Source organism: Lissotriton helveticus, chromosome 6, assembly GCF_964261635.1.
Source record: "Lissotriton helveticus chromosome 6, aLisHel1.1, whole genome shotgun sequence".
Classification (NCBI taxonomy): Eukaryota; Metazoa; Chordata; class Amphibia; order Caudata; family Salamandridae; genus Lissotriton; species Lissotriton helveticus.
In genome coordinates, this window is record NC_136067.1 from 107,699,609 (window position 1) to 107,719,117 (window position 19,509).

General features: G+C 49.2%; 1 protein-coding gene across 2 annotated transcripts in view; it reads left to right on the forward strand.

The window, feature by feature from the left end:
• The window catches only part of LOC144762300 (exportin-5-like), a 2,334,361-nt gene that overhangs the window by 658,558 nt on the left and 1,656,294 nt on the right, over positions 1-19,509 (forward strand). For both annotated transcript variants that reach the window (XM_078647447.1, XM_078647448.1), the window contains exon 11: positions 4,241-4,366. In XM_078647447.1, the coding sequence (XP_078503573.1) occupies positions 4,241-4,366 (126 nt within the window). The remainder of the gene's footprint in view (positions 1-4,240; positions 4,367-19,509) is intronic.

The following is a 19,509-nucleotide window of genomic DNA, read 5'->3' on the forward strand; positions in this document are numbered from 1 at the left end:
TGTCCCACGTAGTCTGCTGCTGATGGCGATGTTGGATCGTCGATCTGGTCAACAGGCCTTGGCAAATGCAAGCCACGCGGTGGAACAAATATGGCGTCTGGTGTGGACCAGGAGGGTCCAGGGTGCTTCTCTTTCACAGGGAAGCAAGGGCCAGTCTGGGGGACCAGACTAGCAGTGTCGAAATCTTCGGGCCGTCGTCTCAGAGGTCACTAGCCAGCCGGCAAGTGACCAGACAACAGGAAAAGCAGCAACCAGGCAAAAGGGCCCCACGCAGATCACGGGGATGCTGGGGGGCTGGTTTTTGGTGCAGGATCTGCGTCGGTGTGGGGCTTCTCAGTCCCCAATGCACTCACTCGAGGAACCCTCGCGGGTCGTGCTGGAAGCGCTGTGCAGGTTTCTTCAAGATGGCCGTCCCCACGTTGCTCGTCGCACCCACGGGTCACAGCTGTGCTGTGGATGTGGGTAGAGGTCAGAGGGGTCTGGAGGTCCGGGTCTCGTTGAGCTGGGTCGTCGGATTCCGGGAAGGAAGGACTTGCAGCAAACCGCACAAGAGCTTGATGGTGCTTGCGAAGCAGGATGGTCACTCCCTGACCATAGGGGAGATTCTTCAGTCTTCTGATGTTCAGGAGGTCGAAGGTCAAGAGTTTCTTCGTGGAAGTTGTCAAGATTAATCTAACTGGGAATGGGACCAGCTCCTACTTTTATTCAGCTAAAGGGGGCTGCACTATGACTAGGTCCCTCCCCTGGGTGGGACCAGGAAGGGGGGTGGTTAAACCCCCTATCCTTTGTCCGGTTTCCCGCCAGAGCTGGGGCTGGAGTGCCCCAGCAACTGGTTGGAACCGGTGTATGCACAGGGCACCTTGTGTGCCCCAGGCATGTCTCATTCCTTTCAGCCTGGGCCTACCTAATAAACAAAATCCTGTCTGGGGTGGTGCTAGCACCTCCCAAGGCAGGAAACCCTTTGTCCAAGCCTCCCTCGCTGGAAGGACTCCCAGCAGTAGGAGGTCAGACTTGTGTCTGTGGTGGCAGCATTCATTTTGTGATGCCAAGGCTCGAGTTAACTTTAACCGGGGTTTACAGTTACATACATGTCGTGTCCCTCTAGAAGGGTGGAATGCTACCCCCGTCGCCAGAATTGGCGAGGGGGTAGTATTCCAATTCGTATGACACCTTACTCGACATGTTTTGATAATGTTGTACCAGAGTTAGCATTTAACCGCGTGGATTATAATGCACTTAAGAGTATATGGTATAGCGTTATCATGGAACAGCTATTAGGACTTGGTTCCGCAAGCTGCAAACGGGCTCAGCTCATGCCAGAGCACCATTTCACATAATTTCAAGCACTCTGCCTTCAGGATTGATAAGTCCTTCTCTAGGAGTGACTGATAGGAATATATGTGTCCATTTTAGGTTTAGATATAGGGAACTATATCTAAAGCAAAGGGTGATTACATCACCTTGCCCCAGCTGTCGTGCAGCCAGTTGTGTCTGTTTAGATGGCCAGCCAGGGGTGGCATAATGCATGCTTCAGCCCCTGGTAGGCCCTGGGTACACTGATGCCTTGGATACCTAAGGTATACTGTACAGGGACTGGTAAGGTGGCCCAGTACCAATTGGTAAATGCACCTAGGGTACATGGTTGTAATTTTAGAGAGAGAACAGCTAGGCTGTGGGTCTGATTAGCAGGCCCACAGCCAGGGAAAGTCGTAAACCAGTGAAGCAAAAAGCAAACATCTGGGGTGGCCATGGGATTGCAGACCCCACTCTCCTACAAGGAACACCATCGGTGGACCTTTTTGCCTCACGCCAGAATGCAAAATGCCAAAACTTCGCATCCAGACAGCCCGAGGAGGGGTCCCTGGGGAATGTCCTATGGATAGATTGGTCCAGGACATTTGCTTACGCTTTTCCCCCGATACCGCTGATGAACAGAGTGCTCAGCAAATGCAGAACGAGCAACATGACCCTGATACTGGTCGCACCGCAATGGGCCAGATAGACATGGTACTCGCAGATCATGGAGATGACACAGTGTGCACCCCACAGATCCGGCAAAAGAAAAGACCTGCTCTCCATGCAGAACGGAGAAGTGCTGCACCTAGAACCAGAGGGCCTGAGCCAGGCGGCGTGGCTCCTGAGGACATAGAGTTTGCACATTTAAAACTACCAGAAAGCACCCTAAGGGTTCTTCGGGCGGCACGAAAGGCCAGCACTCGGAAGTGCTATGTTGCAAAGTGGAAAAGATTCACAATGTGGTGCAGAAGAGAAAAGCGTCACAATAAAATGAAGGACTCCACAGTGCTAAAGTACCTCACGCACCTGCTAGAGAGGAACCTTAGTTCATCCTCGTTAAGAGTTCACTTGCCAGCGATAGTCGCTTACACAAGAGGAGAAACGTGCAAGAGTTTCTTCACGTCACAAGTGGTGAAAAGATTCCTGGAAGGAGCAAAGAGGATCGCACCACCAAAACGGGTGCCGCCACCTGCATGGAACTTGAACATAGTCCTAATGAAACTCATGAAAGAGCCTTTTGAACCACTTCACAAAGCCTCCCTTGAGATGCTAACAATAAAAACAGCTTTCCTGGTTGCAATAACATCCTTACGCAGAGTAAGCGAACTACAGGCACTAACGCTACAAGAATCCTACATACAAATACACAATGATAGGGTTGTAATGAGAACTGACCCACACTTCATGCCAAAGGTGGTGTCCAAGTTCCACATGAACCAGTCTATACAGATACCGAGTTTTTTCCAAAAACCAGCCACTAGCGCAGAATGAGCTCTGCACACCCTGGACGCCAGAAGGGCAGTCATGCACTACATTGAGAGAACGAAGGGACACAGGAAAACAAAACAGTTCTTTGTGTCATTCGCCAACAGTTTCATGGGAAAAGCAGTAACCAAAGAGACCATTGCACGATGGATCGCACAAACAATACAGTTCTGCCACAAGCGAGCAGGACAAGAACTAGCAGAGGGGACACGTGCCCACTTAACTAGGAAAAAGGGTGCTACAATAGCCTTCCTGGCTAACACACCCATACAAGACATATGCCTGGCGGCAACATGGGCTTCGGTGGACACGTTCACGAAGCACTACTGCGTGGATATACAGATGAACAGGGAAGCACAAGTCGGACAAAAGGTGCTTCAACACCTATTCAATAACCAACGCTCATCTTCCACCCAGCCGCCACAGAAGTAAGAAACCGCTACAAAGTCTATGCACAGCATAGTGAATCCAGAAAGATTCACGCTGCAAAACGAATAGTTTTCTTACCTGTCTGTATAGTTTTGCAGCTTGAAGATCTTTCTGGATTCACTAGCGAACCCACCCACCTCCGCCAGAAAGATGAGGCTGGAGAGGGAAAAGGTGGTTAAAACAGACAAATACTAAAACAAAACACCTTAAAGGTTAAAGGCGGAAAATTACTTAATGGAACATTGCCATAACTTCGGAAACAGAACAAACACGGAAAAAAAGAATCCGAAGATGGCGCCCAAGAGTGGGAGCTTCCGCAGGAAGCATGCCGACGTCACCGGAAATACACCCAGAAGGGTGGGACGCCGACGCCCACCTGGGCTACAAAAAAACAACAACCAAAAAACAAAGAAAAGACTACGATTCCGGACCCAACCACAAGACCGCGGAATAATGCACAGCATAGTGAATCCAGAAAGATCTTCGAGCTGCAAATCTATACCGACAGGTAAGAAAACTATTCGTTACCAAAGGTAAGTAACTGTTTCATTTATGTAATTACGTGGGGCTAAGGTATTCTAACTTATTTATTGGCCTTTCAGATAGACATCTATCTAATTGTTGCATGTGGCTTTAAGAAATGTTAGTCCTAATAATCAGTTGTTAATTTCCAATGGTAAATGACTCAACACTATTTATATTTATTAACTTCCAAATGCCTGTAGACAATATGCATTTATGTATTTCTAAATGATGAAGGCTGTTATTCAAAAATCAATCAGAACTGCTCATGATCCCCCTGTATGAAAGGGAGGCCCAGGCTCCACTTTCATTCACTGCTTATTTGGAGAACCACATTCCTCTGGCACTGTTTGCAAGTACAGCTGCGCTACAGCTATATGATGTGTGAACTGATCTGATGTGCAGTCAGTAAAATTTGTGAACTAATTATCGTTTCCCCATAAAAGGCACTATTTTATTCAGAGTGCATTGTGTCCTGAACATTGTGTTTTCTTTTTTCTCTTTTCAGTTCCTACATTTCTCCACACACAGCGCTTGGAGTGCTATTTTTAAGCATGAAGTCTTATCCCGTGACCCTAAGCTACTGGCAGTTCTACCAAACTATCTTTCTGCAGTATTAATGAACTTGGAGAAGGTATGCTGTGATTGGAAGAGTGTTTTATTATCTCTAAATCCGTCTAATCCATATTTATTTTCTGTATATGCCTGTGCACATACTGAGTCAATCACCTGGTTCTGTAATATGTGGTTGTTTAGCAGACATGACAACAACTCCTGCTCCGTTGTTCTGCTCCTGCCCTCTTTCCTTTATAACTGGTTAGGATTGTCTGCACTGTAGGCCAACTGGTAAAAAATAATACTATCATCATTTTTTACCACACTATACAGAGTGTCCCTCCGTGCTCCTTTTTGGGTGGTGCTGTACCTTTCTTGTACTCGGTCACCTGGAAATTCTGTTTCAATGGCATTATTCCATTTCAGTATTGAAGAAAATGCCTTTGAAACTCATTTCATTTACAATAGGTGGCAAACCGTGCATTGTATATTAATAGGCAGTTCCCTGCAGTTGAGCCTCAAAGCTACCTGTCTCAAACCTTTGAAACCATTATCTGGTGACTTTGAGGTTATTTTGTGGTAGAACTCATTTGAGGCCATTGAAGAACCATTTCTCACCCCCTTTCTAAGACATAAAGGACAACTAGACCCCTCATGCAGTCTGAATTGGGTGTCTTCTTATTTTCCTTGTCTAAATTCCTGCAAAGTCTGTCTGAAGACAGGGTACAGAGAAAAGATCAGACTCTATGGACTATAGGAAGGTTGGCACAGGTGTAAAGAGACACCGTCTAGAAGATCTGAAGAATATGGAGGGGGGCTCTCTCGTTCTTCTCTTCTTCCCTTGTTTCCAAAGATCCCCGGCATTGGAAAATCCAGAGATTTATCCCAGGAGGAGAAAAGAAGATGCACCTGTTCTACAGCGAGGTCCATGACATCTAAGGTAGGGACAGTAGCTACTTGCTTGCTGGCTCAGTGTCGAGGAACAGTCTGTTGACCTTGAATTTAAGAAAGTTGTGCAAAGATCACCTCAATGTTGAGGGATACTTCCCCTAGCATATCTTTCCAACTGTCTGTGTAAGATGAAGAAGAGGAGGGTGCCACGTAAGCCACACTCTGACTACTCTAGGACCTAGTTCCTGTCCATAGTCTTTCCGTGGTAACATAATCTTCTACCTCAGCTCATACTCCTTCTCAAAGGGTTTCCCCATTCTTCAGCCTGGGTCACCAGTGTTTTCTGCACGTCTGATAGACACTCATCCTTCTGTGCCTGTAACACAGATAGCACCCCCCCCTGTGCTGCATCTACCGACTTTACCACTTCGTTGTACTGATGCTCCTTTGTGGCCTGCCAAGAGTCTGAGGTCTTCTAGAGGTAGATCTTGAACTCGGAGGAGCCATTCTAGAAGTTCTCATCCTATGAGGCATCATTCAAGATGTCCCAGGCATTCCAGTTACCACTACTTCATATCTGCATATCAGTCTTCTACATGCTTGCGCTCCTCCGGACCCCTTACCACTTCCCTTTGCACTCCTACCCCCTCCATGGGCCTACATAATGGCAAATGGAGGACAAACTAATACAGTAGACGTGCCACTGGTTCACCAAAGGCAGGCACATTTTCACCTGTCTGTCTCTGGATCATACCCTGCACCAGAAGCCCTGGTCCTCCTCTGACCCACTGCTACCCCTCCTATCTCCGTCACACTCAGAATCGTGGACGATGTGCTACTTTCTGCTGGCATGCCACACTTGTGGGAAAATGGGTTTATATTGTAGTAACCCTCCCCCACTTTTTGCCAGACTACTGATGCACTGTTCCTTGGTGTGCCCTCGGTCCCTGCCAATCAGGTTCCCAGGGCCTGTGTTCTTCCCCCAAAAACAAACCAGGCCACAGGTCAGCCCCTGGTAAATGGTACCACAGGTACCCAGGGCACTTTGACCAGGGAAGACCTCTAAGGGCTGCAGCACATATTGTGCCACCCTTAGAGGCCCTGTACCTTTACACACACACACTGCCTTGGCAGGCTGCGTGTCCTGGTGCAAAACAAATTAAGAGTCGACATGGCACACATCCCTGAGTGCCATGCCCACAAAACTCTGCCCTGGCATACATCAGTCACCCCTCTAGCTGGGTGCCCTATGCCAGTGGCGAGGGTACAGGTGAATGAGCCCTGTACCCTACAGTACCCAGGTCCATTCCTGGGCACTGTAAGTGCAATGCTACCATTAAGAATATATGGTGCTGGGAGTTTGTCATTACGAACTCCACAGCAGCATAATGGCTGCACTGAAGACTGGGAAGTTTAGTATCAATCAGGGGATTTGTAAAGGGCGCTACTTACCCGTGAGGGTCTCAAGGCACTGAGGGGGGCGGGGGGGCTACGCTACTGTTCGAAGAGCCAGGTCTTGAAGAGTTTTCTGAAGGCGACTAGGTCTTCGGTCTGACGTAAGTGGGTAGGAAGGGTGTTCCAGGTCTTGGCGGCGAGGTAGGAGAAGGATCTGCCGCCGGATGTAGTTCGTTGGATGCGGGGGGACAGTGGCGAGGGCGAGGCTGGCGGTGCGGAGCTGGCGGGTGGGGGTGTGGAAGTTGAGTCGACTATTCAGATAGGCTGGTCCGGCGTTGTGGAGTGCTTTGTGTGCGTGGGTGAGAAGTTTGAAGGTGATCCTCTTGTCGACGGGAAGCCAGTGTAGGTTCCTCAGGTGGGGGGGGGATGTGGCAGCGGCGGGGTGCGTTGACGATCAGTCGGGCAGAGGCATTTTGGATGCGCTGGAGTCCTCGTAGGTGTTTGGCTGGGATTCCGGCATCGAGTGCGTTGCCGTAGTCCAGCCTGCTGCTGACGAGGGCCTGTGTCACCGTTCTTCTTGTTTCGGCCGGGGTCCATTTGTAGATCCTGCGAAGGGTGCGGAGGGTGTTGTAGCAGGAGGAGGAGACGGCGTTGACCTGTTTGGACATGGAGAGGGTGGAGTTGAGGATGAATCCCAGGTTGCGTGCGTGGTCGGTGGGTGTCGGTGCTGTCCCCAGAGTGGTAGGCCACCAGGAGTCGTCCCAGGCTGAGGCGTTGGGCCCGAGGATGAGGACCTCCGTCTTGTCGAGTTCAGTTTAAGACGGTTGCTCCTCATCCAGTGAGCGATGGCCTTCATTCCGTCGTGGATGTTGGTTTTGGCGGTGCGTGGGTCCTTGGTGAGGGAGATGATGAGCTGAGTATCGTCGGCGTAGGAGATGATGTTGAGGTTGTGGTGGCGGGCCACTTGTGCGAGGGGGGCCATGTAGATGTTGAACAGCGTCTGACCGAGGGAGGAGCCCTGGGGGACGCCGCAGATGATGACGGTGGCTTCGGATCGGAAAGGCGGGAGGCGGACGCTCTGGGATCTGCCGGAGAGGAAGGATGTGGTCCAGTCGAGGGCCTTCTCTTGGATACCGGCTTCATGGAGGCGAGTCTTTAGTGTTCTGTGCCGGCGATGAGGGCTGTCTCGGTGCTGTGGTTTCGTCTGAATCCGGATTGGGATGGGTGCAGGATGTTGTTGTCTTCTCGGTGGCGGGTCAGTTGTATGTTGACGAGTTGGTATCAAACTTCTCTGCACATTAAAACCACACTGATGCCAGTGTGGGATTTAATGTAAAATGCACGACAGAGGGCATCTTAGAGATGCCCCCTCAAACTCGACCAACTACCAGTAACCTGACTGAGTGACTGTACAGGCTGCCACCACCAGACATGTTTCTGGACCCCTGGGTCGAGAGTTTGCTGCTCTCGCGGGCCTTAAACAATGCAGATCCTGGGGCGAGGTGCCAAGCCTCCTCCCCCAGGATGGGCAGGGTTCACGAAGGAGAAGCATCAAAGGTCCCCACTGGTTCTAGCCCCCACTTTGAGCGGGAGAACCGGCGGGAAAAACAAGTGAGGAAGAGAGGTGTGCCCACCTCTGCCAACTCTACCCCTAAGGTGGGGGAGGCGAGGTGAAGCCCAACCTCGATTCCCCGCCATCTTGAGGATGGGGGGGACCTAGCCAACCAGAGACTGGCTCCTGCCCCCCTCCCACTGGCAGAATAGGGGGTGTACCCATGTAAGAAAGTGTCTCTGTGTATATATATACTGCACCAAAGTAAGGTTCAGTGTGCACAGAGTCCACAGTCTCCAGAGGTTTGGTAGAGGCTAAAGTTAGATATAACCTTACTCTCTGAAGTGGTAGCTTGGTCGAGCAGTAAGGCAGTATCAGAGGACAGTGTAAAGCATTTGTTGTACACACTTAGTCTATGTCTGTGGCCTGGTACCGAAGGTCACCAGGACTCCAACACGCACAACAGTAAATTCAAATCCTCCAATAATACATTCAAAGTAAATTTTATCAAAAGCATCATTGAAGAAATTACATATACATATTACTGTCATTCATAGTTGCTTGTAACCAACAATTATTATTTCATTGCATCAACATGTGACAAATATCAAAAATTATACATAGATTGAAAATTGTACATAAAAACCCAATGCATTTCGGGGCGAAGGCCCCTTCGTCAGGGGTCGCGGAGGTGGGGCAACACAACGAATCCTATGTTGATCTATATTATAGCGTGACGAAATAGTATATCTGAATACTTATTATGTGCAGGATATCTGTGCTTGTCTTGATAGACGTGCAAGTGAAATATGTAGACCAAAATTCGGTCGACACACTTTCTACAGGACGCCAAATACAGCGTGACGGTCCGTGTTTAACGCGGATAATACAACAACGAAGTAGCGAGACTAGTGTACCACTCACGAGGCTCGCAGGATATTTCACTTGCGCGTCTATCAAGACAAGCACAGATATCCTGCACATAATAAGGATTCAGATATACTATTTCGTCACGCTATAATATAGATCAACATAGGATTCGTTGTGTTGCCCCACCTCTGCGACCCCTGACGAAGGGGCCTTCGCCCCGAAATGCATTGGTTTTTTATGTACAATTTTCAATCTATGTATAATTTTTGATATTTGTCACATGTTGATGCAATGAAATAATAATGGTTGGTTACAAGCAACTATGAATGACAGTAATATGTATATGTAATTTCTTAATTGATGCTTTTGATAAAATTTACTTTGAATGTATTATTGGAGGATTTGAATTTACTGTTGTGCGTGTTGGAGTCCTGGTGACCTTCGGTACCAGGCCACAGACATAGTTATTACAGTGTGCAGGCACTAATCTAACACAGCACACAACGCTTAAACATTTAAACACAAGTTAAGTTGAGTGCAGGACCCGTACACATTCATATCATATGTACACACTTAGTCTGCAAATGGTCTCACACACTCAAGAATTGAACTCTAGGCCAATTGTTTTGTATAAAAAATATACTTATTTTATTTTAGAACCACAGGTGTGTATGAAAATACTTTCTCACAATGAGATGCTACAGTTGAATACTTTCAATGAGCAATAGACTTTTAAATGCAATAGATACAGTTGTTGCAATATGCAACGCAATCTCAGCACAATAACATTGAGCTCAATGGGAAGTTTTAAGTGAATGCAATAAAATCACTTTACAAATGTTTTTCTTACTCAGGGCTGAATCCTGGATTCAGCCCTGGTGTATTTCCTGTAAACAGTTGAAAGAAATCGTTTTTGTTACACAGGCGATTTATAAGGAATACTTGTATGTTTTGGAAATCGACACTTTAAAGAAATTTTGGTAAAAAAAACAGCAATGGTATCCTATGGAGGAAAATCAGGTTATCCGAAAATCAGTTGTAATTACTTTTTAGGGTCAGTGCTGGGCACCAAGATCCAGCACTGGGATCTCTCCTAGTAAGAGGTGAGTAATTTCGTTTTCGTTGATCGGATGATTTTTAGTGAATATTTTAAAGTTTCAAAACTCAACAATTTGAAGAATTTCCAAGTGAACCCAGTCAATGTTACCCTATGGCGAAATTTAGGTTATCGGCTTTCAGGTAAGTACTCGACTGGCAGAGTTAAGGTTCTGGGGTTAGACTCGGGGGGGTCTCCCAGGTTCAGGTAGGTACAGTTGTTACATCCTCAGCGGCATAGGGGCAGCCGGGTGCAGAGAGAGTAGGCCCAATGTTAGCCTATAGCGGGCAGGGGGCCTTTGGTTGGTGGCTGCTAGCAGGCAGATCACGCGGCTGTGGGAGCTGGGCTCCTGGTCATTTACACAGGGCAAGTGGCGATTTAAAATAGGACAGATGCTGCACTTCCAGTGGCACTCGGGCGGCTGGGTGTAGGGTGCGTTTGGGCAGTCGGGCGCCCAATGGTTTTAAATAGGAAAAGTACAAGACGAACAAAGGCTGCAAGCTCGGGGACAGAGATTCTTCAGGTGCAACCACCACTTCGAGAGGTAAGTTGGGAAGCTGTAGGTTGGGTAGACACCCAGGAGTTGGGATCAGGGGGCCGTGGGGCGCCGGGTGCAGGGGTGTCTTTTGGTGTCTGTAAATCTTACCCTCTGCTGGTCGCGGTTGGATGGGTCCCTGATTGTGAGGCTGCAGGCATCGTCAGGAGCGTTGAGGAGGGTCCTTGGGTGCTGGATTCTTGGTCACAGTGGCTGGGCGGGTGTCCTCGTGGTCTTTGTTCACTCAGGCACAGGCTGGGCTCTGTGGGTGCAGAGTGTGCTGGATTTGCAGTTCCTGGCTGGCACCAGGGGTTGTTGCTGTTTGAGCAGAACCACTGCTCGTGGGAGTCCCATTATTTAAATGAGTAAGGCAGTCAGGTCAGGTTTGAGGGTCGACAGGCCTGTAGGGCTGGGGCCAAGTCAGTTGTTGTCGTCCTCTTGTTAGCAGCTGCACGGCTGGTCTTGTTTCTCCTTGTTCTTCTTGTTTCGGAATCAGGATATGAGGAAGGAAGGTTCATGGTGCCCCTACATACAAAATTTAGGGGTGTTACAGGTAGGTCGGGGACCAATGGGTCCTTTGCCTGGGGTGAGTACACCCCTATCCTGCCACTCTCCAGTGGTAGGGAGGCTGGAGCCTAGTCCTGATTGGGTAGAGCTCCCCATCCTCAAGATGGCGACAGCCCGGAGTTGTGTTTCACATCGCCTCCCCCACTTGAGGGGTGGGGTTGGCAGAGGCTGGCTCACCCCCTTCTCTCACTTAGTTTATCCCGCCAGTCTTCCCGCCAGAGTGGGGTCCAGAACCGGTGGGGACCAGTTGCTGAGTACCCGCAAGTGGTCTGGAAAGGCTCACTAAGGCGGCATGCCTATGAAGCTTCCCCTGCCCATCCTGGGGGAGGAGGCTTAGCACCTCGCCCCAGGATGTGCATTGCTGCAGGCCCACAAGAGGGGACTGCTCTCTACCCAGGGGTCCAGCAACATGTCTGCTGGGTGGCAGCCTCCACAGCCTCTCAGTCAGGACACAGGGTATTGGTTAGTTTCAAGGGTGTCGTTCATTTTACATTTAATCCCACACTGACATCAGTGCGGGTTTAATGTGCTGAGAAGTTTGATACCAAACTTCTCAGTCTTCTGTGTAGCCATTATGATGCTGTGGATTCGTAATGACAACCTCCCAGCACCCTATACACTTAAAGTGCCCAGGAATGGACCTGGGTACTGTAGGGGCACAGGGCTCATGCATCTGTACCCACACCACTGGCATAGTGCACCCAGCTAGAGGGGTGACTGAGGTATGCCAGGGCCGTGTGTTTGTGGGCATGGCACACAGGGATGTTTGAATAGTTGCGTTAGTTCCCGTAGAAGTAACAACCCCAAGCCTGCACACCTTTTCAGTTTTTCAATAATTGTATTCCAATCTTGTAATGTTGTGTTCAGTAGATCGTTTTATTTATACTTTATTTCATACTATTGTTTTGTATTTGTTTGTCAACAAGGTCCGCCCAATGCATTTCGGGCTGTCGCCCTTAGTCAGCGGATTTACAATTCTGAAAATCTAAATATACAGCAAATTACTCCTAGCACAGGATAAACATATACTGGAACAATATGACACATGGTGAGAACTGTAAGATTAGTGATGAAGTGACTGAGAATGTGTGCCATGAATTTCCAAGGCAGCACTCGCTCGCAGACGCTTTTCGTCGCGAGTGGAGTTGCGGTCTATTGTACGCCTTTCCGCCTATACCACTTCTGCCCAGAGTGCTGAAGAAGATCAGGCTCGTCCGGGCCAAGGTTATCCATGTGACTCCGGACTGGGCACGAAGATTTTGGTATCCAGAGCTACTCAGCATGTCTGTCGATCCCCCGATCCGTCTGCCTCTTCAGGAGGACCTTTGGTCGCAGCAGCAGGGGACGGTCCTCCACCCGAACCTGTCCAGTCTCCAACTCCAAGCTTGGAGATTGAGCGGCGACAGTTGAGGCCATTTGACTTGCCTCCTGAAGTCTGTAATGTCATTCTGGCAGCCAGGTGCCCCTCCACAAAGTCGGTATACGCCTGCAGGTGGAACAGATTTGTGGCATGGTGCACAGCAAAGGCTGTGGATCCACTCTCTGCCCCCCTTTCTGAGGTTCTCCTCTTCCTTCTTTCTCTGGCCCAGCAGGGCTCTGCTCTGGGCACTATCAAGGGCTACCTGTCTGCCCTTTCCGCCTTCTTAAGACTACTTGATCAGCCATCTTTGTTCAAGTCCCCTATTGTAAATAGGTTTTTGAAGGGCATCACACACATGTTCCCTCCTGTTCCTTTCGTGATGCCTCAGTGGGACTTGAACCTTGTACTTACTTATCTGATGTGCGCTCCCTTTGAGCCACTTCATAACTGTCCTCTCCGCCTACTTACTCTGAAGACTGCTTTCCTGGTTGCCATCACCTCTGCCAGGAGAGTGAGTGAGCTCCAGGCTCTTTCTTCCAAACCTACTTTCCTTTCTGTCCATCCGGACAAGGTTGTGTTGCGGACAAGGCCCTCTTTCCTGCCCAAGGTAGTCACAGCCTTCCACATCGGGCAGTCCATCACCTTGCCCACCTTCTTTCCGCCTCCGCATCCCTCGAAAGAGGAAGAGAGGCTCCACCGTCTGGACCGAAAACGTGCGCTCTCTTACTATATGGATCGCACACGCCAGTCCGGGTGGATGACCAACTCTTTGTTGGTTACGTGGGCGCTAAGAAAATACGGGTGGTGCACAAGCGGACCATCTCTCGTGGATCGTATTGTGCATCCAGGCGTGTTACTCCTTGGCTAAAAAGGAACCTCCTGTTGGGCTGAGGGCCCACTCCACTCGGGCCATGGCGACTACTACTGTCCTGGGCCGAGGAGTCCCCTTGCAGGACATTTGTCAGGCAGCTACGTGGGCCTCTCGGCAAACGTTCGCGAGACACTACTGCCTGGACAGTCAAGTCCGGAGGGATGGCTTCTTTGGCCGTTCCGTCCTCCAGGACTTTCTGGTGTGATTATTGGTTCGCAGACCCACCACCGGGGTTGGTATTGCTGGGGTATCTATTCTAAGGTAAGGAATCTATCACTAACGTGTCTCTTTCAGATGCACAAGTTACTACTTGTGTAACGATATATCTGTAAGAGACATTAGTTAGTGATAGAATCCTTACCGACCCACCCATCCTCCCCGTTTTGCGAACCGATATCTCCTTTCAGGGCCCTAGTTTCATGGCACCAGTGTTGGTTCTATCATGGCTCTGCGTATCTGGCGCGGAAAAGCTGTGTATCAGAACTGATGTCAGCGCGCGAGGGCGGGTCTAAGTACTCCGACGACGTAATTCCGGTGCTAACGACGACGGACGCGGAGTCGCGGACGACGCCTACCGACGCGCAGGGGTATTGCTACGCAAAAGTTTCCAGATCCAGTCTGACACCTGGGGATATTCTAAGGTAAGGAATCGATCACTAACTAATGTCTCTTACAGATATATTGTTACACAATTAGTAACTTGTGCGTTACGCCTCTAAATTTAGTATTTAGGGGCACCCTGAACCTTCCTTCCTCAGATCCAGCAACCACAAGAAAAGAAGGACGAGAAGCCGTGCAGAGCTAACAAGCGGACGACGCCTACTGACTTGGCCCCAGCCCTACAGCCCCGTCTCCCCTTGAACCTGCTCCTGCAAAACCCCTGTGTGTCCAGCCGCCAGCAACCTCAAAAACCCCGGAGGATCTGCCTGCATTCACTTACCAAGCTGTTTCTCCCGTGAACACCAGACGTGTTTGAACTGCAGCTTCTGGTGCCAGCTAGAAACCGCGAATCCCGAACACTCGGCACCTGCCGAACCCGGCCTGAGTTTGAGTGGAAAAACACCACAAGGAGGTCCCACCGGCGATCCTGACCTAAGATCCGGCGACCCCTGAACTGCCTCAAGCCTCCGGACGACGCCTGCAGCTGCAATCCAGAGGACCCCTCCCCCCCCCTACTGCGACCATAGCGGGTAACAAAAATCCGACGTCCCAAGGCACTCCCTCACCTGATGCCCCACGGCCTTGTGTGCCTAACCAACCCTCTACATACCCACTTACCCCTCGAAGTGGTGGTCGCTCCAGGAAGATCCTCGTCCCCGAGCGTGGAGTGTTTATGTCCCAGAGAATCTCCATTGAAATAAACAGGGCACCCAACCTCAAAACAGCACCCTGCACTCGGCCGCCCTTGTGCCGCTGAGGGTGCCCCTTTGGTGCTAACTTGGTCCCCAACTTCCCCAGTAGCTTAACCCTAGGAGCTTTGCTCCCACAACCCTGTGGCCTCCTTGCCAGCAGCCACCAACCGGAGCCCCCCTATCATCCATAGGATAACATTGGTCCTCATTACTCTGCACCTGGCCGCCTGAGTGCCGCTGAGGGTGCAACAATAATGCATCACTGACCCTGGGAGACCCCTTAGTCTAACCCGAGAACCCTAACTCCGAAGACGGATTACCTACCTGGAAACCAATAACCTATTTTTCCTCTTAGAATAACATTGACACTTTTTCTCCCTAAAAGTTTCAGAGTGTTGACTTTTGAAAACTACAAATATTCCTTAAAAATAAGCCGAAAAACCAAAACGCATTCCTCAACTGTTTTCAGGAAAAGTCCCAGTGCTGAATCTAGGTATCCAGCACTGAGTAAGAAAAAGTATTGTTAACATAACTTACCTGCTAAGTGAATTTCCTCCCATAGGATAGCATTGGTGATTCTATGTATAAAAGTTTCTAAGTGTCAACTTTTGAAACGCATTTACTCACCTGTTTTCAGGAAATGTCCCAGGGCTGAATCTAGGATCCAGCCCTGTGTTAGCAAAAGTAATCTGAAAAGTGATTAACTGTATTTTACTTAAAAGCCCATTCATTCGAATGTAGTATACCTGCAATGTGTTGCAAACTGCTTACTTAAAAGTGTAACCAATACCAGTACAAGTTACACTGCAATTTTGAACTGTTATACAAGTAATTTACTACTGAAAAGTATTCTTATGCCTACCTGTGCCAGGCTTGCTTGGTTCTAGAAATACAACAGTACATTTTTATACAAAATAATTGGCCTAGAGTTCTGTTCTTGAGTGTGTGAATTCATTTGCTGACTGAGTGTGCACATCAAATGCTTAACACTGTCCTCTGATACTGCCTTACTGCTCGACCAAGCTACCTCTTTAGAGAGTAAGGTTCTATCTAACTTTAACCTCTGCCAAACGTCTGCCATTTCCGGCATTCTAAGGCTGCCAGATCAGCCTTCCTTTTTCAAGTCCCCCGTTGTAAATAGGTTCTTGAAAGGCATCACACACATGTTTCCTCCTGTTCCTTTCGTGAGGCCTCAGTGGGACTTGAATCTTGTTCTTACTTTTCTGATGTGTGCTCCCTTTAAGCCACTTCACAATTGTCCTCTTCGTCTCCTCACTCTAAAGACTGCTTTACTGCTTGCCATCACCTCTGCCAGAAGGGTGAGTGAGCTCAGGCACTCTCTTCTAAGCCTCCTTTTCTCTCTGTCCATCCGGACAAATTTGTTCTAAGGACTCGTCCTTCTTTTCTGCCAAAGGTTGTCACTGCCTTTCACAATGGGCGGACCATCACTTTGCCCACCTTCTTTCCGCGTCCGCATCCCTCAGAGGAAGAGAGGCTTCACCGTCTGGACCCAAAACGTGCACTCTTTCTATCTGGACCACACACAACAGTTCCGGGTGGATGACCAGCTCTTTGTTGGCTACGTGGGCGCCAAGAAAGGTCGGCTGTGTACAAGCGGACCATCTCTCGGTGGGTCGTTCTGTGCATAAAGGCTTGATACTCCTTGGCTAAAAAGGAGCCTCCGGTGGGGTTGCACGCCCACTCTACCAGGGCAACGGCAGCAACTACTGCCTTGGGACGTGGCGTTCCCTTGCATGACATCTGTCAGGCAGCTTCGTGGGCCTCGCTGCACACGTTTACCAAGCACTACTGCCTGGACAGCCAAGTCCGGAGAGACGGCCTCTTTGGCCGTTCTGTTCTCCGGGACTTTCTGGTGTGATTTTGGTTCGCAGACACACCACCGGGGTTGGTATTGCTAGGGTATCTATTCTAAGGTAAGGAATCTATCACTGTGTTTCTTTCAGATGCACAAGTTATTTACCTTCGGTAACGATCTAACTGTAAGAAACATTAGTAGTGACAGATTCCTTACCGCTCGCCCATCCTCCCCGTTCTGCAAACCGTTTTCTAGGGTTAAGGTTATCCCTTTCATAGCCCCGATGGTCAGTTTCTTGCATGGCTCTGCGTTCCTAGCGCGGAAAGTCGTGTACAGAACTGACGTTATCACATACGCGGAGCTGCATGACGACGCCTACCGACGCGCAGGGGTACTGCTGATTAAAAACATTTCAGATCCAGTCTGATGCCTGGGGGTAATTCTAAAGTAAGGAATCTATCACTACCAATGTTTCTTACAGATATATCCTTACCGAAGGTAAGTAACTTGTGCGTTTGAGGCATATGAGCTGTAGATTGTACACTTTTGCATAGATCGCCATCTGGTGTTGGTCTCGGATTTTTGCATGTTGTGTTTGTCTTCAAAGAAGTGTTGTAGTCACGAAATTGGTCACTCCTCCTTCGGTCGACAGTGCGCAGGGCTTCGGCTACATAGAATGTTTTTTTTCCGCCATCGGGTCTGGATGTGACTTGCTGCGCTCCCGGTCAGTGTCGTTATTGAACCCACTTTCGACGCGCAATCACAGCTAACCGACGGTATTGTGTCGATCGTGTTTCTTTCGACGCGCACCCTCTGACAGCTTCGAAAAACTTCGACGCCTGTGAACTTCGACACAGGCCGTTGGGCCTAACCGCACCGGTGAAGACGAATGCCGATGGAACGGACTCCTTTTAAGAAATGTCCTCAGTGTGGTGCTAAATTCCCACGCTCAACCTCCATCTTGTTTGTAATCTGTGCCTCTCTCCAGAACATCGATAGGACGACTGTGAGGCTTGTCTATCCTTCAAGTCTAAGAAAACCATCCGGGATGGATCATCGAGCTAGACGCCACGAGATGTTCCAAGGCACAGGATCCATTCCGGACATCGTCCATACAGGCTCCGATAGACTTCCGGAACCAGAACAGGAAGAACAGGTCCCAGACTCCAAAGTAGACTTCTCCGACGCCGAAGATGATATCGCCCTGGATCAAAGGGACGCGAGTACTGAAACCCCTGATCTACCGAAGCCCATAACAAAGACTCCACTGACACCTTCGCCTTCAGGCTCAGGTCCACACCATACACAAACGTCCGGCGCAACGCTTTCAGGCCCGGCGCTGAACGACAAACAAATGCCTTCTGGCTCGAGCCAGCCACCCAGTCCCGAAAAACCATCTTCGGCACTGAAGCAGCCGGAAAGGCTTTTGGCACCGAAGCAGCCTGAGAAGCTCTTGGCACTGAAGCACCCAGAGAAGCTGTCGACAGAAAGCAGCCCGAGAAGATTTCGGCGCCGAAGTAGCCGGATAAGACATCAGCACTGAAGCAACCGGATGAGACCTCAGCACCGAAGACCTTGGAGCCGAAAACATTAAAAGATAAGCTTCCCATAACTAAGCCTCCTAAACAAACACCTCCAGAGCCGAAACAACCGGCATCGAAGGTCTTAAAGCCAAGAAAACCAGTTTCCAAGGAGAAATCTTCCACACCAAAGAAAACTGTCAATGCCGAAGAACTTTTTCTCCCTGATTCAAAGCAAACCACCATTTTAATCCATCCGAAGACTGGTCACATAGTTACCAAGCTACCTACAAAGAGGAAACCAGAACATTTACTACAGGCACCAGTTCCTCTAAAGAAGATACATATGGCTACTAATACTTCACCACCACCTTCACCCTCTCCACCAATTAACCCTAATTTACTCATTTCTCCACCACATTCTCCACAACCAGAGGATAGCGATGATTCAGTTTGAGATGGGCAAGAGGATGAAGATATAGTACCATTAAACACTGAGGACCCTGTTGATCCACCACAGGAACCAGACCCTTGGCATGACTATAGTACGGGTCCTGATCTAAATAATGATATGGACTTCTATCCCTCAAAACCATCTCTGCCAGATGACAATGTAGAGTTTGCCTAATTGATTAATAGGGCAGCAACATACCATAAAGTCAAACTACAGTCAGACCCTGTAAAAGAAGACTTTCTTTTAGAAACTTTTGACCAGCCACAAAAATCTACTCATGTCTTGCCAATGATTAAAGTGCGTCTTACACACGCCCCTGAGGTGTTCAAAGACCCAGTTAGAGCTAGGGTTCTGAACCCCAGAATAGATAAAAATACAAGGCAGCTCCCTCTGACCCCATATACATCAAGGGTCAACTTCCTTTAGATTCCTTGGTTGTAGCCAATGCACGCAAAAGAGCAGACTCTCGGGGGTCAGGTGACACACCACCTCCTGACAAAGAATCTAAATTATTAGACGCATCAGGCAAATGTATGGCGTCTCAAGCTGCAAACTCATGGAAGATAGCCAACACACAAGGTCTTCTGCAAGGTATGACAGGGCTCACTATGATGAGCTAGAAACCTTCATTCAACATCTATCTGAACAATATAAGGACAAAGCCAATGACCTTGTACAAGAATGCAAACTATCAGGAGCTACGCAGCGACCCAAGATGGCCGCGTAGACTCTCGGCTCCACTGAGTCCATCTACCGGCCCGACTATCCTGGCTACTATCCTGACCCCCGAGCCCGGCAACTTGTGGAAGAGGCGGCAGCTGTGCCCGTCTCGGATTCGGGCCTACAAAACAGCGGAACCGGAGACTCAAGTGCCCACGTCTCCTGTGCCCCAGTCGATCAACAACGGCGGCCCAAGCCGGAAGTTGTCAGTTGGATCCGCCGA